The sequence below is a fragment of the Python bivittatus genome, unplaced genomic scaffold, assembly GCF_059951505.1.
Source record: "Python bivittatus isolate LINGU-HERP-01145 unplaced genomic scaffold, Pbiv_v1 ctg000020_np1212, whole genome shotgun sequence".
Taxonomy (NCBI): Eukaryota; Metazoa; Chordata; class Lepidosauria; order Squamata; family Pythonidae; genus Python; species Python bivittatus.
In genome coordinates this window covers 86360865-86385165 of record NW_028277030.1, presented here as the reverse complement: position 1 = coordinate 86385165, position 24301 = coordinate 86360865, and the positions used below count along the sequence as shown (strand labels likewise).

General features: G+C 38.9%; 1 protein-coding gene across 4 annotated transcripts in view; it reads right to left on the bottom strand.

Moving 5' to 3' along the window:
* Window positions 1-14906: 14906 nt before the first annotated feature.
* ERMARD (ER membrane associated RNA degradation) overlaps window positions 14907-24301 on the bottom strand; it is a 23093-nt gene continuing 13698 nt past the window's right edge. For 2 of the 4 annotated variants that reach the window (XM_007437200.3, XM_007437201.3), the window contains exons 13-18: window positions 24038-24121; window positions 23268-23347; window positions 20339-20461; window positions 19655-19864; window positions 18943-19056; window positions 14907-16536 (exon numbers count right to left, since the gene is read on the bottom strand). In XM_007437200.3, coding sequence (XP_007437262.1) covers window positions 16332-16536; window positions 18943-19056; window positions 19655-19864; window positions 20339-20461; window positions 23268-23347; window positions 24038-24121 — 816 coding nt within the window. In that variant the 3' untranslated portion in view covers window positions 14907-16331. The remainder of the gene's footprint in view (window positions 16537-18942; window positions 19057-19654; window positions 19865-20338; window positions 20462-23267; window positions 23348-24037; window positions 24122-24301) is intronic. The other 2 variants (XM_025172536.2, XM_025172534.2) reach the window with 1 other exon arrangement.

Below are 24301 nucleotides of genomic sequence, written 5' to 3'. Positions count from 1 at the left end.
CTTTGTTCTCACAGCTGCAATCAGTTTACCCTGAGAACTCAGGAGAGGGGACTGGGACTGAATGGGGAGATGATGTAATGGTATGTGGGAATGACCTTGGGAGAGAGGGGGAAGAGCCACAGCTAGGGGAACAGATGGATAAGAGGCAGCTTAGCCTGCAGAAGGAATTGGGGTGTGGCAAACATCTCAGAAGAGACCCTCCCTATTTTCTTGGGCTGTAAAGGCAACAGGGGAGAGATGTACTTTCCAACTTGCAAGATTCTGCTAATGTAATCTTACAATAATGTAGAATTAGCTCATCTGGTCGTGCTTCCTGTCTGGTCTACCTTGCAAGGCTGAAATGTGCCCAGACCTGAATGCTGACAGGTCAGATATGTAATTCACTTACCCTGAGGTACTCTGCAGCATGGGCCAGGCAAGTTGTCCAAAATGGCCAGACCCAAGGAAGGTCTCTAAAGCAGCGGGCACACCACAGCCTCCTTGAAGATTGCAGACAGCACCCTGTCACAAAGCGAGGCACTGATAACCTCCCAAATCCAGGTCACCAGACCCACTCCTCAACTCGTCCCCTCCACGCAGGAGCCAGGAGGGGCCTGGATTTTTCCCACAGTTGGGGGAGGTAATGCTGGAAAGGACCCTATTCACTGTGTCAGAGTCAACAGGGCAAAAGGAGTCCAAGTTAACATGGCCAAATACATTGATTTGCTTCCTTCTGGTAAGGATAGTATGGAATTGGTCAGTAAAGAATTCTTCTTCCCAGCCTTAATTCCCTCAGTTTCTTGAGAGAGATCTGCAACCTAAGAATTTCTTTCTTTCGTTGCTTCATCAGGCACCCTTTATTTCTCCCCCCCCCCCCCCCATGTCAGAGTGTCAAACTGTTTAATAAAATGTGAATTTCTACTGAAGGAGGAGAGGAATTGAGCGCAGGGCGAAAGACTGACAATTGCCTCATGGCAGGCCAACTGTGATTAAGCCAACAGGCCTTCCAGTTCCTCATTCCCACCTTTTAGGATTGGTGATTATTCTTCCACAAGAAGAGTTTTCTTGCAGTAATATTGCACTTAAGGAAGCAGGTAGTTTCATGAAAGAAGTGTGATCATTTATACATTCAGAGTTTCTCCCTCACCAAAAGCAATGTAACATAAGCTAAATGGAAATGTGAAATTGTCTGAGTCGTCATTAATGCTCATTTCCTGCTGCTTCAGTGACTCAAGGGTGACTTTTTTTTTTTTTAAGAAAAACTATGGGGCACATTTCTGCTACTTGTCCTTTTAAATTACATGATTATTATGCAAGGAGAGCTTTGGTGTCTAGCTCCCAATCATCTTTGAAAATCACCGTATTGTTGTTATTAGGGTTGGTTGCACAGTCAGCCAGATGTTTAGACTGGATTTGGCATTTTTATCCACCTATGAAGTCCTTCCAAAGGACCTGGGAGAGGCAGATGCTGTTGCTCGATGTTGTTGTTGTTGTTCTTATTATTCAATTGGTGCTATTTCCTTTACAAATACAGCCCCCTCGTCTTTCACTTGGCCAGTTTCTGAGTTTGCAGCTGAAGATCTCCTCCCGTTTCTCCCTGCATCCTTAACCGGAAAAAGCATCCCATTAAATGATCGGTGTTCGCTGCTCTCCTGACCATATTCCAAGATGTTTCCTGCTGAACTTCAGGGGCTGCCTTGAGTGCTACAAACTATGCTTCCCCCTTCCCCTCCGTAGGGGCCATTCTGTCAGGCCAGGCATTTAATTAGCTAATTACAACCTGCTGACATGAATAAACCAAATATGGTGTTTGGCGAGGATTTTTTTTTTTTTTTTTTGGTAGTTCATTTATTATTAACCCCCCAGTAAACACCTGATATGCTTTCCCCTTAGGGGACAGAGTGGTAATTGGTCCTACGAACACTAAGTTCTCTTACTAATCTGCCTGAGCTGGAACGGAGTGTCGCCATCTGTCCGTATTTACACATACACCCCCACCGTGCATGTCACATGCTGGAAAAGAAAGAGAGAGGAGAAAGAAGTCCCAAAGAAGTATTCTTAACGCAGTCGGGACCAATTGCCTTTGTGTAGCACATTTTGGGCATATGTGTGCCTGCTTGGGAAAGGAGATACAGCAGCCAGGGAAGGGTGGGAGGAGGCAGGAGCCTGTTGCGACACAATGATCTGGCTCTGATCCTTTACTTTTTCTTCTTCTGCTTCTCCATTCCCAGCCTCTGAAACAAACCTGCATGGAAATTACATTTTGCTCAAGTCCTTTAGGGTGTGCTGCCATCTAGGGTGGTCATCCAGATTTTTGCAAGCCAGATCTGATAGCTCTACATCCTGCCAACTTGTAGGTACTCACACTTCCACGGCCCACTTCTTTTTAAAGATTTTTTTTATCCTGCCTTTCTTATTTTTATAAATAACGCAAGGCGGCGAGCATACCTAATGCTCCTTCCTCCTCCTATTTTCCCCACAACAACAACCCTGTGAAGTGAGTTGGGCTGAGAGAGCGTGACTGGCCCATAGCCGGCTTTCGTGCCTAAGGTGGGACTAGAACTCACAGTCTCCTGCTTTCTAGGCCAGCCCCTTCCCCACTACACCAAACTGGCTCTCAACTTTTCCTTTTGAAAACATGGTCATAAAGCAGCTTATTAACACAGCAGTTTTAATTCATTTTTACACATGGCTTTCAAGAAGGGTGAGGCAAATTCACGAAGGACGAGGATGGCTTCATACATTGTGCTTAGGTAGACATAAGGTATCTTGGCTGCAGCACCCCAGATGACTGCTAGATGGCAGCAAACAGATACAGACATTTCACACATTTCAGGAGGACTCAAGTCAAGGAGTTACTTCACCTCAGTCCTGATGAAACTGGATACAAAATAAGTCTGAGTTAAACTTTTGCTCTTTCTACATGATGTGTGGACCAAGGATTTAGCACATCGTCTTGTGATGCTTTTATATGACAGGAGAAGTCATTCTTGGCATACTGGTAGCCCTAGTAACATTTTTAACATCCATTTAAAAAATATAAATTTAAATGCAATAAAATATTTTTAAATGTATTAAAATTAAAACCTTCTCTAAAGCAAACCAAGCCCTATTTCTTGAAAAAGGAAATCTATACCTGACCTTCTTGCCCTACAGCAATATTGCTTTTGTTCTAAAAGAGATATGTGAAGGAAAACAGTATGATTCAGCAACCATAAGGTTAAATAAATAGTAGGCTATCTATATAATGGCACATCATGCTCAAATCGTATGAGCAACTTCTGCCAGCAGAATCAGATCGAGTAGCATCTGTGGTGGTGATTGACCAGCGAAAAGTCAACTCTTCTCTTTTTCTTTTTAAAGCAGTCTCAGCTGCAGAAAATAGTTGAACATTTGGGTATATCCTGGAGATTAGAAAGTCAAAGTTCTTATGTGTGTAGAGCAAACTGTAATCAAAGGGCAGTACAACCAGCATATGATTTTGCAGAGGACATGTGATTGTTTCAACCAGCTCAGAATTTAGCTTGTATCATTTTGGGATATTAGAGGGGGAAAGAATGTCCTTTAGCTTCTCAGAACAGCATTACGGTTTTTTTATTCTTGCTGATAAAATAGGTCGAGATCAAAATGATTTGTCTGTGGCAATCCAACTAGTTTCCCCAAAAGGCTATGATAGCTAAGAAATTCAACGTATCTGGAAAACACCAATTCAGGCAGTAGATATGGTAACTTTTGATTTCTGACTTTCAACAATATTTGTTCCAGATGCCAGTAGGGGAGAGATTATCTACCTTTAATAATCATATCAACCCTCTTTGTATATCACAAATGAAAATGAGTATCTTCTGATTCACTTGCATGTCAAAACCATTGATGTTATAACAAGGATCACTCCCAATGCTCTCTACTGGGGCAACCTGCAATCTTCAATATATTGTTTGTTAACAAACCATGGTGAATTCTGATTGTTATTATCTTTATAGTGATCTCAATATATAATATCCAGGGGCTTTTTGTCTTTCTTCTTGTCCTTGGTTTGTAGCAGAATTGCTTCCAGGAAGCACCCGACTATTTAGTCCCTTCAAAGGAATCTGTTATGAGTCTGGAATAGAAGCCAGGATAACCATCGAAGAGCACTGGTGGTCTTGGCCTGCCTTGAAGTTGCAGAGCATCCAGGGACTCAGCCAGTAAGGAAGCTGAAACTGCAGTGTTCTTAATGGGGAGAAGGAGTGAGATTTGATTTGCCTTTTCTCGGCTTTCCATTTGTAAACTGCCAAGGGACCTAAAGCTGCATTGCTAGGCTCATTCTACTGAAGAAAGGGTCAAGCTCCTACTTGCGCTGCATCCTCTGAGTATCCTCTGAGGATAGGGATTAGAAATGGAGGATGTGATTGAATGGGCTGTTTAGGCCATTGCATCCAACCTTCTGATCTGTGCAAAAATCCATATTAAAGCATACTCAACAGATGGTTGTCTCAGCAGGTGATGGAACCTAACTGACCTTGTCTGAATCAGGAAGCTAACTAGGTTGGATCTGATTAGTACTTGGATGGGAGACCATCAGGGAATTCCAAGGCTGTAGGCTAGATTGGGAAGTGGAAAAAAAATCCCAAGAAAAGGTAATGCCAAACCATTTCTGTTGCCAAAAACCTGCATGGATGTGTTCATGTTGTTCACTATTACATGTAACAGTGGGTGCCTAATCTTTGAATACATCCAATAAAGAAGAGTCCATCATATCTTTGGGTAAATTATTCCACTGTTGACCTGGTTTTACTGCTAGAAAGATGCCCTATCTATTCCGTTAGAATCTGCTTTCCTGTAGCTTAAATCCATTATTCTGCATCCTGTATGTTGAGATAGTACAGAACAGAGCCTGACTTTCTTCTCCGTGGCAACCCTTGAGATATTTGAAAAGTGCTATCATACCCCACCCCTTCCATCTGCTCTTCTCAAAGCGAAATAGTTCCTGTTCCTTCCATCTATTTTCACTGTACTCCATTTCTAATCTCTTGACCATCCCCATTGTATTTCTCAGGTACCATCCAGTTTTTCTGGATCTAGACAAAGGCTTACAACTTGGCCAATGTTTGCTCCTATTTCCACTTTTACTTTTACCGGAATGTTGCTAAGAAAGTATATTACCCTCTTGATGGACACCAGAGCTTGGGCCTGTAAGGAAAATTGACCCAGAGCACCCTCATCGAAAACAGCTGATTGGGGGATAGGACTTCCATGCATTGACAATGATCTAGTGTGCACACTGAGCAGAAACTAGGGCTTACAAGATCTAATGAGTCCAGAACCATCAACAGATGAATCAGATGCCTGGCGCATCTCAGTGTTCCTGTCTAGAGAGGCAAATGGATTGGTAGGAGTGTATTGCTCCCTGATACATGGTAAGAAGCCTGGGCATGACCTGAAGCATTGCAACCTGTTGCCACTCTGGATACTGGTTTTCCTCTGACTATCAACTGGTGTGCTGGATAAGTATTAAAACAGAGCTTCAAAACTGTCAGTCTTGCAAGTCCAGACAAGAAGCATACCCAGAAGCACTAGCTCTAACTTTATTTTAAGGTTGCATTAACAGAATCTTGCAAGTCTGAAAGTACATCTCTCCCTGCTTGCCTTTACGGTCCAAGAAACTAGGGAGGGTCCCTTCCGAGATGTTTGCCAGGCCCCCATTCCTTTTGCAGACTCAGCTGCCGCTTGTCTGACCGTTGTCTAGTCTGCGGCTCTTCCTCCTATCTCCCAAACTCATTCCCACATACCTTTACAAAAACTCTGCTTGTCAGTGATGTGGCTGCACTGTGAGAGAAGTTATTCCATAATTGCCAGTCTACTGCAGGCAAATGATATTTGAAGAAGACAAACCTGGTTGCAGCTGAACATCTTTTCCCAACAGTGGTCCTGCCTACATGCTGCACTCCAGGCATCATCTAGAGCTCATGGAATGTTCTCCATGAAGCTTTGCAGAATATTGCAAACTGTAGAGCAGAGGAGAACAGGCAGGATACACGCCTAGTGCAACACTCTATAAGCCTTGGCTTGGTCACCTTTTCAATGGTTAAAGTCGAGCTTTTGGATCTGCCTGAGTGTCATTAGCTCCCAAAAGGGAATACTGTATGACCGGAATCCCTAGATCCCTGAAGTCCAAGGGTAGTTGGGTCAACCTCTAATGGAAACATTCTAAAACAAGTATCCTCTCTTTCTTGTGCATTCCCTTTCAGTTGCATTCAGGAAGGCCAATTTCTGAAAGCTGAGCTTAAGAGCAGGTTGTTTTTGATACTGTCCCTTTTTAAGGCATGAATTAGTTATTTCCTGCCATGTTCGGCTGTATCAATTACCAAGCCTTCAAAGAGAAGGCAGATCCTGCTCTGTTGCCATGTGCCTGGTGAACAGCTTGCTGCTCCTGGTCTCCTTTGATCAGGCCCAGGTGGATGACAAGCCTTATACTTGTCTGTTGAAATAGGTGCACATTGTTGTCAGGGCGATTATATCTAATTACACCCTGGTTAATTATCAAACACAATTAAATTATAACAAAGCCACTTTAGTTTTGAGGGTGGTGTATCTTCCAGATGTCGTGTTTGTTTCTTGCCACAGTCCCATTTCTGAAGGGCTTGTTTTTGCAGTGAGCCTGCCAGAGAACCTATGATAAAACATCTAACCTAGGGTTGTGTGTTTGTTTGTTTGTTGGCCCTTCTCTTTATTTATCTTTCCTATCTCTTCAGGTCACAAGGGAAGCGTATTTTCTAAGACTAAAATTTCATTAAGGCCTTTAGCTAACACTGTAGCATTCAGGATATGTAAAGGTTTCATGTGCACAGAAGGCTTCTGTCTGCTATGAAGAATACCACATGATTCAAATTATTACTACTATATTTTTTGCTAAGTAAAATACAATTATCTGCCTTGTTTATCACCCAAATCACCATATTTTAGTGCCCTCCAGAAGCACCAGATTATATCCTCTAGTCTCTATATCTATAGCTATGGGCCTTGTAAAATAGGATATTAGGATCTGTCACCCAATGCATCTGGAAGTGTGAAGGTGGGGAAGGCAGATCTATGGTAACATTTTTGGGCTGTTGGTTTCCCACAAGTGAATATCCTTTTAAAGTACAAATTATGCCTTCAGCAGATTATCATACAATAATGCTGGCTATATAAGCTATGTTTATGCACAATAATAATACAGTACCAGATTTTTTTAACCACTGTTGAACAAACCATAGTGGTCTGTTTCACACACAACACCAAGTCACAATCTGTGAGTTCATACCTCACATTAAGCCATAAACCACCCACCTTACAGCTTATGAATCAGGCCAGTATTTTAGACCCCAAAGAATCACAAAACAGGCATGAGGAAGGGTTCAGTTTCTTAGTATTTGTGATGGCATGGACACCGCTTAATATGGTTGATGTGTATGTTCATACATACATACGTATACACATACATACATACATTTAATCCCGCCTTTCTCATTTTTATAAATAACTCAAGGTGGCAAACATACGTAATTCTCCTTTCTCCTCTTATTTTCTCCACAACAACAATCCTGTGAGGTGAGCTGAGCTGAGAGAGAATGACTGGCCCAAAGTCACCCAGCCGGCTTTCATGCCTAAATCAGGACTAGAACTCACAATTACCTGTTTCTAGCCTGGTGCCTTAACTACTAGACCAAACTGGCTCTAATTTATTGTTATTTATTAGAAGGTTCCAATTGACTTCAGGTAATTGACTCTAGGTAATTAACAATAAAAACATGAAATAATCCATACATGGAAATTCAGCCTCCTTGCCCCTACATAGCACAACTAAAACAGCTAGCCAATCACCATTTGGAAGTCAAATGCCCACTTAAAAAAGGAGTCTTCACAACTCTCTGGGATGCCAAGAGTAAGGGAGTCCTGCTTCTCTCTGGGAGTAGCTTGACAGGACAACCTCAGATAAGGCATACCTTCTGACTTACCTCGCTTTCATTTCTCACAATGATGGGATTCTGCGCAAACCCACCATCCATGCTCCTATAGGGCACACAACCATTTGGGTAAGGCAATGCCTCATTCAACCAGTGCTAGGAGTCAACCAGCACTTCAAATAAGGCCCAGATGCTTACTAGCAAAAAGTGCAAAAGTGCTGTATTATTTCTCCTGCAAAAGTGGTTTTTACCCACAAGCAGTTTGTGATATAAGTTATACATAGTGAGGCAAGTATTTTTTTTTTTTTCCTAACATGACTACTGAGAACTTTAAATTATTCTCTCACCTTGCACATCTGGCATGTAGAAGTTACACTTTCCCCATCAATCTGTAGTTCGATTACGAGTGGAAAAAAAAAATAATGTCCCCAGAATGAACGAGAAAGCTAAGGGAAAGACGCCTGAATACCCCAGTCTTGGCTGTTCACCCAGGAGGAGAGGGGTCTGCAACAGTCAGGCGAGGGCTGTGCATTACACTACCCGTGCAAATGGCAATGAACTGGCTTCTCATGGGTTCTGAGGAGGGAAGAGAGACGCACAGCTTGCCTTTGCCCTTCAGATTCAAAACAGGGCAAGATACCGAGCAATGGGAAAGATGCCAGGTCCACATTAGCCTTGCATTTGGTTGGAACAAAGCTGCCCCATACAGATGTGTGTGTGCTTGTGTGTGTGTGTAGAGGGAGGACATAAAGAGTCTAGTGATGATTCTACAGAATTAATTTTCCTCAAATGAAAACGGTCACCAAAGAGAAAAGACAAGGCAAATTACCAACGCTAATCACAGTCTCTTGCTTTTGCTTTCTTCCTCTCTCTCTTGTATGATAATTATGATAATTAGCAAGCTAACGAGCTCTGAGTAAAAACAGTTCCTGGTTCTCAATGTATAATTAATATTTACATTCATAACAAGCTTCCATTTATAGTATACTTAGGAGAGAAATCCCCTCAGAGATTATACATTACAAATGCACCTCACATTCCTGCTACATTTGTTATTTGGGAAGGAGAGAAGTTTCCTTGACATTCCCGGACTTTAAGGAAGTTTAGATACACATGTATATAAAACCTTCCATGTTATCGTCCCTGCATCTTTATCATACGCTAACTTGCTAAAGAAAAGGAGAATGTTGAAGCTTATAGTTATTTTTCTTTACCCTTATTAATGGACAGCAATATAGATTTGAAACTAGCTCCCCGCCGATAAATGGCCCAGTATAGGTTCAAGTATTGTATGTTCCTCAACAATGCTTATGATATGAATGTAGTAATTTTTATAATTATAATACATCTAAATTTTAAGATTTTGGAAAGAAGTGGGCATTATTTACAAATATATAAAAATACAATACCCTAGGTATAAAGCTTGCATTTTTAAAAAGTGTTTTATTTGTTTGTTTATTTGTTTGTCTGTTTGTTTTAGACTTCTAGTTATCTTACCTTCCTGCCAGCAGATGTTAGAAAATATCTCCATTATACTGGATGAGAATGGATAGCCAGAAATTGGGTGCAGTGGCTTCCAATTTTCCTTTATGAAGACTACTGCATCATCAGAAGCTTTTGAGGATCAACATTTAAATTGGGGTGGGCAGTTTAGTACCTGCCAGCACACATGATCCTGCCTCCCATAGCATCAGGGGGACCCCAAAATTATTATTATTATTTTTTTAAGATTAAATGACTGAAATCTTGCAGGATTACTAAAACATATGAGATTTTGGCATTTCTGTCTGAAAAGTTTCATGTTTTGGAGCAAGAACACCATAATGACTACAGGTTGGGACCACTGATTGTTGTGTAATGTTAAAAGCCCCTAGGATGCAATTTTAAACTGTGATCTCTGGCTAAAAGGGACTGGCAGAAATTCTACTGTGCTACAGAAGGTATCCAATATGTCATATCTCAGATATCTAACAATGTTACTGCTTGAATAGGATCTGAACTGTAATCTGAAAAAAAAAATTAATTACCCCATGCAGTGATGATTCTCAGTGCAATACGTTACTCTCATGTCACTCTATCTGCATAGACTAGTTGCCAGATCAAACGAAGAATCAGAAGACTTCCAGACCTGTGTCTTGCTTGATCAACGTCTTCTTGTGGGCGTCTGTGTCCTTGGATGACCTTCATGATTCCCAGCTTAACCTTTAAGGTTAAGTATAGGCTCCTTAATTGATAACTAATTCTCTTATGGCTCCAGTGAGCTAGGGGTTGGAACAGAAAGGCCCAGAGACCACATTTAATTGCATTGATTGAAAAACAAAAATGACAAATGACAAAATTAAAATTAAGAGGTCTTCTAGATAAGAAGAAAAATACATCCAACATCTACAAAGTTAAAGACCGTATAGAAAAGAGCACTGACCATAAATAAATCTTGACGGGATGGTATGGAAGAATAACTGGTATAGCACAAGGACCATTTTTCCAGCTCTGGCTGGTATACCAGCTGCAACCATTCCTCCAGCATGCTGAAACTAACTCATTCCCTTGATTAGATTATCATAACATTCTCTACTTGGGACAGGCTAAGTTATGCTTGGCTGTAAAAGATCAGATACTGTATATAATGCTACTCTTACTCCAGCTGCACTGGTAATCAGTGGGCTTCTGGGTGCAATTCAAGACACTGGTTGGGATCTTTCAAGCCTTAAACAGCTGGGGAACAAAGTGCCTTACATCTCCTTGCTCCCACGTGACTCTGTTCAGACTGTAAGAAAAGCTAGTGAGGCTTCCCTTTACATTCCCATTCTCTCTAAAATCTACATGGAAGGACCTCTTTTTGGTGGGTAGTCCCATTTTGTAGAATTCCTTATGACTCCACTAGGTTCAACAATTTTACTTTTCCTGCATAAGTGAAGACATGATTCCCCCATCCACTCCCGAATTTTACTGGCTTTATTGAGTTGGTCTATGCTGGCTGGAGATTTCTAGGAAGTGAAGTCCATACATCTTAAAGTTGCTGAGTTTGAGAAACACTGGTCTAACTGATGCTCAACCTTTTGATTGATCGTTTTAATCTATATGTGGTGCTTTAGTGGGTTGTGTTTTAATTGCTTTTCACTCATGCTAGCCACTTGGAGTGCTTTTTGAATAGAAGCGTGGGAGAAATATTTTAAATAAATGAATCAATTTCTCCACCCATTTAATGTGTGGAGTTAGAAGAACGGATCACAAGAAAAACAATACAAAACAACAAAAGAAAGCTGGCTGGGGAATTTTGGGAGTTGCAGTTCACACATCTTAAAGCCGCCAAGGCTGAGAAACAGTGGAGTAGACCAAGGTAAAAGAAAACTAAGGAGCCAGTAAAAAGATGGTCCAGTAGGAGAAGCCATTGATGTTGGTAGTAGAGAGGTGCTAGATTGAGATGAAAAATATGAAAGAGGAAGTACAAGTAGTCCCCGGGATAAGAATGCCCGGGTTACAGATGACCCATAGTTAAGAACGGAGCCTATTGTAGCCAAATTTGAGTTAAATACACAATGGTTCGAGTTCATTGCACAATACTTATCCAGTATTATACAACAATACTGTTCTGGCTTACATACAAATTCGACTTAAGGACAGACCTTGGGGACAGAACATGTTCTTAAACTGGGCACTACCTGTACAGAAAAGCTCTTGTTGCTGGGAATTCTGGGGTGCTTTTTCTTGTTCAGTAGTCCTTGATATAACCAAAAATATCACCTCAAGTGAAATTTTTCAGTTTTCTCTGGAACTCTTTTGAGCCTACATTTTTTTTGACCTAGCCAGATGTGTACATCTGGACAACTCAAAAGTTGCACATTATTTCTCATCCTTGCAACTGACTTTAAAAATAGAAAAGTGTGTGTGTGTGTGTTTTAGTGGCCACAATAGTTACTTTTCCTCATATGACTTTATGACTTGGTTATTACTTTTCTTAAAGATATGGCTTAAAAAAAGTGGAACCCTAAACTTCTGGTAACTCTTGTGCAATGATTAAAGGGATGTTTAATTAAAGGCACCAGGTGAGAGGATGATAATATAGGAAAAAACAGCGCTATGCACACAGTGGCCTACCGTTGTAGACAGTTTATCCAGTAGGCCTTGTGTACACAGCAGGCTGAAGAGGGAAATATTAACCAAATCACAAGATTTAGATCATTTAGCCTTATCAGCAGATGGGGAAACAGGTTATCTTTCCAAGCAAGCACACCTGCTGGCCTTTGTAACACTGAGGCCATGGCATTAGCGAGCATATTGTTCCTTGTTTAAACATTCCAGTGAAGGAATTGGGATACATGGCATCATGTCAGCACAGGGCAGGGCACATGCTACTGGGGATAGGGTGCAAAGAAGAAAACCCTTCCACATAAAGTTAAGGTTAAATAGGAAAATAGACAAATCTTTCTGATGTCCATTTATATAGGTTAGCAATATATTCATGGGAGAAGAAAGTAAGCTTTGAAACAATGGAATGGTGGAGCATGCATCGCACCAAAGCTGGGTTTTTCTACTACAGTTTTTTTAATGTATCAATTTTATTTCTGCCCTACAACATACATTGTCTGGATGGTACATTACCCATCATTTTGAACATCAATTCATATCAGACCCCACCAGCATGTTAAAAATGATGAGAATTGAAGAGATAAAATTCTTGGAGGGAACCCAGGTTGGGAAAGGTTTCCAGAAAACCATCTGGGATGCATGGTTACAAGATACATGCACACAACTATTAACATATACTTTGTATGTGCACTGAAGGAAATAATAAAGTCAGGCATTGCCTGTAGCATTCAATGTAGGTATAGACCTGTTTTAACTCTGTTTGAAAAAAAATATAAAACTTATAGTTATTGTCTTTATATAATATATAACAATAACAATATATATATAATATATATTATTATATTGTCTTTTTACTGTATTCATCTATCTATCATCTATCTATTATCCGTCTTTCTATCTTAGATATCAAATATGAAAAAGTTCTTGGAAGGCAGAATAAGGATGAATTCTGATCGAGAAACAGTATTTTAAACAGTGATTTTGAGATCTCCATTCATCTAAAAAGAAGCAGCTAGAATAATGGAGGCCAAATGAACCAGCTATTGCTCTTAAGAAATCATCCGATAAAAATACAAGGAACAGTGTTTTAAAACTCCTAAGCTAGGATTCCTGTTATCCAAAAGCCACTGTTAGTCTGAATGGAAATTAACCCCAGATGGAGAAGGGACTTTATGAGCACCTCGCTAAATAGTGGGTCTAGAAAGGCAGTTCAGAGCCACATCTGCACACTCTGCATTATTTATCCTCCACCCCACAAGCCATTATTCATCACTTGAAAGATATCCTATCTATTTTTATAGCATAAGACTCTAGGGATGCTGGACATGTCATCAATTTAATGGCTATCGTGTCTGTAATTGTTCCTTTGCTACCTCCCCAGAGATATGTTTATTTTCAGATTCATTTTTTTAGAAGACCAACAATCAAGTCTACTACATTTCCTCACCGGTTTTGTGATACCTTCATGCCACTTCATGTGTGCACACCCAACGTTACCCAATGCTATAGCATGGACTAGCCATTCCAAGGATATTAAACATTTTCCTTTATTTACTTGCAGTCCTCTCAAGAACACCCATACATTTAAAAATGTGATGGCGCATTTTAAATCCTCTCCCATGGCAAAGAACAAGAGAAGGGGTAATATAGGATTCTAATAACACTGGTTCCATTTAAATATTTGTTGGGTCATAGCTGTGGTGATCAAGTCTCATAAAAAAACAACCTGATACTACCTTTCAACCTCATACAGGTAGTCCTTGGGTTACGACAGCAATTAGGACCAGAACTTCCGTTGCTAAGTGATACAGCCATAAAGTGCAACATCATGTGACTGCACTGCTTAGCGAAGGCAATCCTGGCAGCTGTCGTAATCACAGGACCATGTGGGTTGTTAAGCAGGAAGATGAGGGAGTCCCAGGCAAGAAGCGTGGGGTATGTGTGAGAGAGGATGCTGCTGTGGGCAGGCTCTACAGAGTGCACGCAGGCTGGTGGGGCAGTGGATTGGCACTATGGAGCACAGGTGAGGAGAGTGCTGTGGGCAGACATATGCTACAGTGTTGGCAGGCAGGGGGGTGCTGTGGAATACGGGAGTCCTGGATCTCGTACTCCATGGTGGGGCTCCTTGAGAGAAAAGGTGGTGGGAGTGACTTGCAACCTTCCCTGCCAGCTTCACCATTGACTTTGCTTGTGGGAAGCTGGCAGGGAAGGTCGCAAATGGCAATCACATCATAAGACGTTGCAGTCATTGTAAGTGCAAGCCACTTGCCAAGCAACTGAACTGTGATCACATGACTGCAGGAGTATTGCAACGGCCAGAACTTTGAGGGCCAGTCCTAAGTACCATTCATTCAGCGCTGTCATAACTTTGAACACTTGCTGAATGAGTGGTCGTAACTTGTACCTACCTCTGTAAGTATTTGGTGATTAGTTCATCTTTATCACTAGTTTATGTTAACGGTCTTCAAACAGGTGAGAAATTACATTACAATATTCATACTGATGGGTATACTTATATAAAGTAGACATGGTTCCACATTAATCAGATGAAAGCATCATCAGATTGGAAAATGCCACTTAGCTGAGTCCAACTTTCTGCACAGTACAAAAATCCAAATTAAAGCGTCTCTCACAGATTACATTTTCCAAAGTGAGAACCCTTGTGGAACTCTCCAGTTGTTATCTCACTCCAATTGGATGTAGAACCACTGATGTTCTTTGAGTACTTCTATCAAGCCAATTGTGCCTGCTATCCAGCCCACACTGAACTTGCTAATCGAAATATCATGTCAAATGCTTTGTTGAAGTCAATATATTATATCCACAGCATTCCCACAATCTATTAAGAAAGTTTTTTTTTATGAATAGATAAGATTAGAGTGAAAACACTTGTTCTTAAGAAATTCATATAACCTTTAATAAAATATAACAGCAGCAAATTTTTATGGTCACATACCAGAATTCAGATGAATCAAACTGACATAAGAACAATAAAATATTTGCATGCATATAATTTATTACCAATATCAGTCTTTCTTGTCCCTTGTCATTTATCCGATGTATGCTAAGGAACAACTTTTTATGATTAAATAGATAACTTTGTGGTTTCTGTCTCCTAAAAAGTTTTATTTCTATATATAAAATATTTTTGGTCAGGCATTTTTTAAAAATAAGGACTAGAGTACCGTAGAACACAAATCATACAAAGGCATGCTCTAAGGACTCAATTTCTCTAAATGCACATGGACATGAACTCTGATAATGGGACTTTACTGAACTTGTCCTCCAAGGAAGGACAGATCAGCCACCCAAACTCATCAAGTCCATTGACGGGTATTTCTTCTTGCTCATTCAAGTTGGAACAAATGGCAGCATAAAGAGTAGCTACACCTGCATCACGCTCAGATTTTGAGACAGCTGAAGACTCTGAGGGCTCAGGCATATTCTTCTAGTCCAGGGAAGACGAACGAAGAGGAAAAAATACTGCAACCAGCTGATGGGAATGATTCGGTTTTTGGCAACAGTCGGTATTATTTGAAGGATGGATTCCCAGCATGTTTAAGACTAGGAAGAATGCATTTGACTGGAGCATGCTTAGTCCTACATTTTTAGTATTCCCTTATTTAAAATCTACACCTTTCCTGGGTCCTTTGGAGGCAATATGATTTCTAACTTTCTACCCTTGGGCTTTCATCTTCTGTTATCATAAGTTGTGCTACACTGTCACCTTGTGTTTAGTTTCCTGAACTGCAGTTTACCTTAACTGACACACTACTGTATGCTTGTTTTTAATAAAGCATTTATGAGATTATCCCACGCGTGCATAGTTGTACAATTTCTTTGTTATGGCTTATAAAAATATCACAATAATAATTGAGTGTTAATTTGGATTCAGAATGAATTCTGAGAAATAGGAGATAACATTTTCAATCTATAATGGTAACTCATTTCTCCCAATTTATTCATCTTAATCAGAGAAAATTTTAAAAAAATAATTTACAAATCAGTTTTTTTTAATAAAACTTGATTGTTTTAACAGTAACATATTTTAATAAACTCCTATAAAAATAAAATTATATTTATAGCAGTAACAATATTAATTATATTAAGGTGATTAAACCCATTCATTCATTCATTCATTCATTCATTCATTCATTCATTCATTCATTCATTCATTCGCATTCAAAAGGTAATAGTGGCTTTGCTACAAATTTTATTTTTTTGCCCAGAAAATCTCTCTCATACTCACATCTATACACCCACTGCATTGGAGAACATATGCATGTAGTTTTTGCCAACTTTGATCTGTATAAACTGGGGAAAAATGAGAAATGTCTAAGTTAAACCTACAGAATTTTGATGAGGACTAATTATGTTCTTTGTTTCAGCTAGCTGTACAAGCATCAATTCTCTTCCTACAAAAGTTTTGATTTTTATCAGTGATTTGTGTGTAAGCACCATGGTTTCATCCCATTTATTTTTTTCTGGACTTGTGTAAGTTGCCAAGTTCTCAATATACTGCAAAATCAATTTGAGAAACCTAGGAGGAAAACAAAATGAAAATATGAGAATACATTTGATTAAAAAGCTTTTCTAAAAATAAGTCATTTGTAAATCATTTGCAAATATTGCTTCCTCCAGAAGGTCAGCTATTCCATCATTTTTGCAATCCAATGCCCTATAGTCTTAAATCATTTATGCCGTAATAAATCTGTCGGCTTTTAACTCGTTTTTGCTTTTGCTGATGGAGTAATGGATATATCCTGTGCAATTATTTTGGATGTTAAATCAGAAGTCACCCTCATTCATTATGTATGTATTTAATATATAAACCTGTTTTCTATTCAAGTGAGCACTAGCTACAAAATTAAAACACAGAGCACAAAAAGTTAAAAACAAATTAAAATACTGTAAATTAGTTAATAGCTAATACATTGCAGAGGAAATACATCTTTGCAGATTTCATAAACCATGAAAAAGAGGAGACCAGCGCAATTCCATATCATGGGAGCAACTCAAGAGAAGGCCTTCTTCCCGTGCCAGATAAACCCAATTATGAGAGTAGGTCATCTTCTGAAGAGCACTGCCTGTACATCTTCATAGTCAGACAGACGTGTAATGGAGAACTGGTCCTTACACAGATCCTAAGCTGTTTGAGCACTGAAGGTCAATACCAACACCTTAAATCTTGCCCGGTAAGCAACTTACAATCAGTTCAGATCTTTCAGTACAAGCATCATGTGATCCTTATACCACTTAACAGACTAGCTGCAGCATTTTGCATCACTTGCAAACTCCATTTTCCAGGACAGCCCCACATCGTGCATGTTGCGGTACTCAAGAGATGTGACTATCTCCAAATCTGATTAACTGAAGAACATTCCCAGCTGGGATGATATGCATCACTGACAACTATGTTCTTACCACAGGTACGATCTACGGATCCAGCAACAGCAGAAGCTAAAGAATGCTCCCAGACTGCTTCTCTTCTCCTACTTTTTTAGAGGTAATACATTTATCCAAGACATTTGAAACTCCACCCCTAGATCCATTTTTTTATTTACCAACACCTCCACCTTGCCTGGATTTAATTTTGTTACTTTCCTTTTCTAAAATTGTTATTGAGTGTAGATAATAGAGAAGGCCATTGACTGATTCCTTGGGGCTGCGTGGTAAATAGCAATAGAGTTGGTGTTATTAGCATACTAATGCCTCCAAACTTTCCACAGAAGCTACATGTAGATGTTGAAGTACATGGTAGGGTAAGATAGAACCCTACAGAGCACCACAGATCAGGAGGCTGGCAATCTGTGGTACATATGCTACATGCAAACATGAGACTAGATAATTAATTCTAATAGGACCTTGATCACCGTGCAGGATGTGAAATTCTTAGTCACCCCTAACTCAGCAAACTTTACATGGACAATGAAATCCTGCGGGACAAAAATCCTAAGATGCTCCACCAACATCATGTGTCAGATCATCTTTACTCGTTCAAGACAAAATATTAGACTGTGGAGTAGACAGTACACTATCAGTATTCTTACATTGTCCCAGACACCCTAATGCAATAGCCTACACACAGTGGATGGCATATTTGGAATTCCTACAGACCACACTCTGCCCCACCTCCCTGCTATCTAGTCTGAATATGCAGAATACCCCCCTCCCCTTTCTGTCAGCCAGTCTCAATAGGAATAAATCTGGGATATCTGTTTATATATCTCAGTGTTTCCCAACTTTGTGATATATGGACTTCAACTCCCAGAATTCCCCAGCCAATATGGTCAATGCTAAGAATTCTGGGAGCTGAAGTCCATATATCTCATTGTTGCCCAGACTGGAAAATGCTGATGTATCTGGTAAAAATAACTGACTTGGCATTTAAGAGCAGGGACTTTAGGTTAGAGAGCTACTGTTGCTTTCTTAGTCTGCAAACAGAAAATGAGATCAGCCAGTGGCTTGTACTCCTACCCTTGGAACAGTCAGTTTGCAGTTTCTCACTGTTATCTCCCCCTCCTGATTAAAATGTGTGTAGGACTGCAGTTTTAGACAATGGGCACCAAGCTCAAATACTACATAAAAACTGTGACAGCACTGAATTTGTACCATTTTATAGCTTTAAAAATCCCATGTTTTATATACCATGGTTCTAAACCTAAATTAGTCCAGACAGCTACTTTAAAAAGCAGCAGCAACAATAAACGAATCAAGATATGTTAAGTGCAATGACATCCTTAATGTGCATCTTCAGACACAGAATTCTTTTATAAAACTAAATTATAACCAAAAGAAATACTGCAGGTCTTCAGTCTATTACCTTCTGATACAGGAATGCAAAGAATTGCAAATCACTGGGAATTATCAGTTGGATGATTATCAGTGGAGAAAAGCATCTAATGTGTTTGCTAGAATATTCTGCAAAAAGCCAGAATATACTCACTTTAAGTACTGTTGATATTCAAAAGTGGTTTTTTTGCAAATCGTATGAATGTTCACTAGCTCCAGGGTAATCAGGATTAAAACTAGTTGCAAAACTGGAGATAGAAATTTAATACTGGAAGAAAAAAAAAGCAACCAAATATACATCAAAAAATATACACTAAAATAATATTACATGGACCCAAAACAATGAAGTGAGGAAGGACATCTGGAGAACATATATAGAGGGAGAAGCTAAAGATATACAAGTTAGCTGGGATATATATTTCCTGTTTGAAAATCTCTTCCTCTTTCCCCCTTTAGCTATCCCTGTTAAGCTCGTATTCTGATCCAAGTTAACCAAGAATTTAGTCATTTTTTAAATTTATATCCCATTTTTCCTCCTTTTCTTAGGAGGCGTTCAAGACATTATACTGTTCCTAAGAAAATCAGATTGAGATTTGTTTACTAGCTCAAGGCCAGTCATCTTCACCTCTGAGTGAACCCAGGTTTCCCTAGTCCTATGCTGATATTCTAGTTACATTATCATACTGCTAAATCTCACTCATTTCAATGAGAACCTTTCATGACAACTAATGATATTAACTTTGAAAGGATGAGATCAGTATCATATCTGTAGTTCTATAGAGTAATGAAATTAGTTTCTTAAATAGTTTATTTTAAAACCATCTTCCATTAAATTCTCATTCCCTTAAAAATAAGATACTTCCTACCTTCTTCTCATGCGCAGGAAGTTAAGCCGTTGGCGTGATCTCAGTGACTTGTTTATCCACTGCTTATATCTGGTTTCACAAACTGAAATGACTTGACATGACACATGATGGCACTGCGTGCTTATTTGGCGAAGCACCACAATGATTTCCAGGACAGATCGTGGACAGAAAAGAGTATGAATGTGCTTGCTACAAAGTTCAGTCAGCAACCTGAACAGAACAAAAGATTGCACTGAACTTAGTTAGCACTTATGGCAAATATCTGTTTTCTAGCAATTTAAACAAAGGTATGGGTACTTGCAAATTAAATAAAGAACAAGGATTTTTCAATACCTCTCTAGAGTAACTACAAAGAATTTAGAAGCTATTTCCATTTTTGTTAAATGCAGCTTGCAATGTCATCCAAATCTGAAATGCAAGCTAGGCAACATGATGGCTGCATTCATATATCACATTAATCCATCAATTTATTCATGGATTATTGAATAAGCCACAACTTATTCCAAAATGGTTGGAATCATCTATCATGCAAACTAAAACGCTGTTTGCTTGAGTTTGGTCCAGTAAACCGCCGAATGTTATGACTTTTAATAGAAATGAAACTCCCAAGTATGAGAAAGCATTAATAGAATAAAAAATGTTCTCACATTTGAAAAAGGGCACAGAACATCTTATAAAACTTACTTCTCAGTTAGCAGATTGTTCACAGGATCACCTAACAGTGTAACATTCACAGACAAGTAGGGTTGCAGTTGAGAGGAAATATCACTGATCAGAAGAATACAAGGGGCAGTATCTTTTCCTGACCTAAAAATAAAATCAAGGTATTATAACACAAATCATAGTTCAGGCAAGATGTTGTTTCCTATTTTTTTATGCAAGGCACAAATAAGGATTAATTTTACTGAAATAAGTACTTTACATCTCAACAATCCCCACTTCTTAAGCTGAAAACCAAGAGCAGGAGTATAGCATTTTTTTGGGAGTGAGGGCTACATTGAGCCTTTGAACTAGCTGGGTCCATAAAACAGTGAGTGGAATCAAAACAAAACCTAAATTAGATTTAATTTCAATTTACATTGAAAAAAGAAAGATAATTAATGTGATTCCTCTCCAATCTTGCATTTAATCTTATCTATCTTCTGTCATATTAAAATCTACAATTTAATAATATTTACTTTCATGTTCTCTGTAGAATGCAGCCAAGGCTTTCAATGCCTTACACAGACCTCAGACTGTTTACCTCTGCCCTAAAATATGATGACGTAGTAGTAGAATTGCTCCCTTAAAAAGAAAAAAAAAGTTTTTATTTCCAGATGATTTGTCTGCCAAAAAGACTGTTGATATTTTAGTCTTTCAGTGTACTTTCACACTGCCTGGCATCTAATTGAGAAATATATATTGCTACCAAGGGGGCCTTGTTTGTGGCATTTATTGATTTTAAAACAGCCTTTGACTCTAGAGAATGACTGTGGTCCGAACTGAAGAGATCGTCTATTGACAGATGCTTACTAGAACTCATTAAAATGCTGCATTAACAACATTTACTTCCAGATAAGACTTGGCAATCATATATTAATACACTCATAAAATTAGAACATCTTCCTCCAGTACTGGCTTGTAGATCCTATATGTAGATGATGCAGCCATCATCTCTACTTTACTGACTAGTTTAAGGAGAGCGCTAAAATCAATTGCCTCTTACTACATAAGTAGCAATTTAATTATTAATTATAAAAAAACAAAAATTATCTTCTTTTCAAAGAAGCCTTTTGGATGCAATTATAGGTGGCAAAGAAATAGGAATAAAATTGAACAAGTTCAGGCCTTCAAATACCTTGGAACTGTTTTTCATGCCACTGGTTTGTGGAGGCCCCAAATTCAATCTCTAAAAGAGAAGGTCAGAAATGGTGTAGCTGCCATACTAAGATTTATTTTGCACAATAGGAGGTAATTATATACCTGGTGGACTAAAAGTATTTGAGACTAAAGTAATAGTGCAGCTGTCTTAGGGCTTCCAAATACATGCACATAAGAATTTAGAACCATTAGAAGCTGTACAATCAAGCTTCTTAAAGAATCTGTTTTGGGTCCTTCACTGTGTTCCTAACTGAACCCTTTGGGCTGAGGCTGGAATGGTTCCAGATAAAACTCATGCACAAATAGCATGTTAGTTACTGGCTCAAACTAATTTTCAGCCCAAGCTGTCTGGCTTCTTTCAGACTTCTTAGTGGAAATTACTTAGTGCCACTCTAAGGCAGAGTGTATTAATTCCATTGGGATTTGATCAGACCAAACCATCATTCAAGCAACGTCCCAGAGATATGATCCATAACTGTCATAATCCCAACAAACCTTACTAGGGCTTCAGCAAGTATTAGGCACAATATAAGTTAGCATAGCTTTACATTCTTGTAGCGTCTTATAAATCGTAGTGCTTCTTGTATATTTATCTATATTTATCTACCTTAATAACATTCAGACTATTGATTGTAATTTTACAGGTCACGCCCTGGTTTTAATCCCTGTAATTCGCAGGGATTTATGCTAATAATTTTTATTTTTGCTTTATTTTATTCTGTCAATGTGATATTTTAATTTCTATTTTAGAGTGATTGTTATTAGTTTTTTGCTGGTCTATGATGAAAATAAACAAGCAATAAATACTTTTACAGTGACCCATTTTGGCACTCCTTGCTGTTCCACCTAAGAACTACAAGATAAATCCTAAAACTAAAATTGCCATTTTTATGAATTTTTATCATAGACATATAAAAATATAAACAATAGGACTTTACAAAACAAACACACACAAGTTATCTAATCTATAAAGGACAGAAAGATGGACCTAAACTCCCAATTTTATAGGTCTCTCCCTGGTTTTAATCCCTGTACTTTGTATAATCCCAACTGGTGTTTGGGATTCTTAATATTTTATAAATTCTGAGGCCTAAATGTTGTAAATAGTATGAGACGTGCTAATTTTCCTCACATAGTAAGCCAGTAGTGTTTCCTTTTTTGACTTAAGTTACTTTGTTGATGACAGAATCCTCTGTGTAGAAATCAGAAGGTTTACAGTTGGACACTCTAGCCTCCAGACTCAGAAGGCAGGGAAGAATGGTCTGGCAGCAGCAGCCAATCTCTACTAATAGTGGCAATAGTCTTCTTGCACTCTGCCATTTCTGGATCCATAAGGAAATATGGACAGCAATGGGATAGAAGAAAACCAGCAAGTGCCAAAAAGTGAGTGGAAGAAGGTATATGCAAAATCAGCAATAGTTGAGAAGTGGACTGAAGGAGGCACAAAATGCCTTGGAGATGGGGAGGGCTACATGGGGCCTGTGGTTGAGGATACTTGGGATAGTCAACTGAAACACATACTCTGTGTGTGTGTATGTATCTATGTATGTACACACACACAACTGTCTGGCATTTCAAACACCTCCCTATGCTGTTCCCCTCATTATAATCAATTTGGAATTAATAAAAGCCTGTAACTATGAGAAAAAAAGAAGGAAGCTGGTGGGTATACACAGAAGTATCAAATTCCTCATCCATTTATTTCAGTCTCCTGGTTCTGACCCTGAGAAGGAAAGGGGGAAAAAGGTATTACCCTGTCATTTCCTTATCTTGCTCTTCAGACACTACAGGAAAATCTGGCCATGAGGTGATACTTTTTATGCAGTTCAGTATCTAGAAAGAAAAACAAGAATTACAGAACAATCTAACTATCTTACTTTCATTAAACTAATGATGAAAGAAACTCCCACAGTCTCAAACATGTTGTGTTACAGGGCCACCAAATCAGCAAACTTTAACAGACAAAACCAAAGCCGTATTTAGAACAGGCTAGAAGCCACTGCAATTGGTTGCTTCTAACTTTTGCCTTCTCTTACTGAGAATGCCCTGAAAAATGTCAAAGCATTTTTCAGCTGCTGGTTTTTGTTGCCTTAGGGATGAGTGGGAAAGTTTTTCCAATAGTGTCCTATCTTTCACCACTCCTAAAAGTCCCCTGATCCTAAGGATTTTCTCTGGTGCTGGGCTGCAATCAAGGGGAATTTTCCTCTTGAATTTTTGGGATCCATGCCAATGCCCAGATTTGCTAATGATGTTTTAATACATCTTCTGAACTAGAACTCACAAACAATATAAATCTATTCCTGATTAAACTTCTTTGGCAGTTTGTAATCTTCAACAGGACTTCAGGTGCTGTCAAACATTCACTTAACAAGTTGGACTTTTTTATATACACACATCTCACTCTTTCATTGACATAATTTAAAGCAGTGTTAATTAATATGACTATTCAGTTTAAGTATCTGGAAGGCTGCCAGTATAAATTCACTACCAAGCAGCGACAATAGGAAAAAGACTACTACATACCTGTTTCTTAAGCTGAGTTATTGGATGAAACTTGGTACAATAATTATTTGCACAGGTCATTAGCAGTTTTAAGAATTCATGGTCCTGGTTTAAAGACAAATTAAATAATAAAATGCAAATAGATTTCAATCCCACTTTAAGCATTTTTTGCAAATAACTTCCTGTTGAAATTAAGGGCAATGCACTGAAATAATTTTAAGGAACTGGAATTAACAGGTTTATTACAAAATAAAAGTCTAAAAAACAATTGTGCAAACTACAATG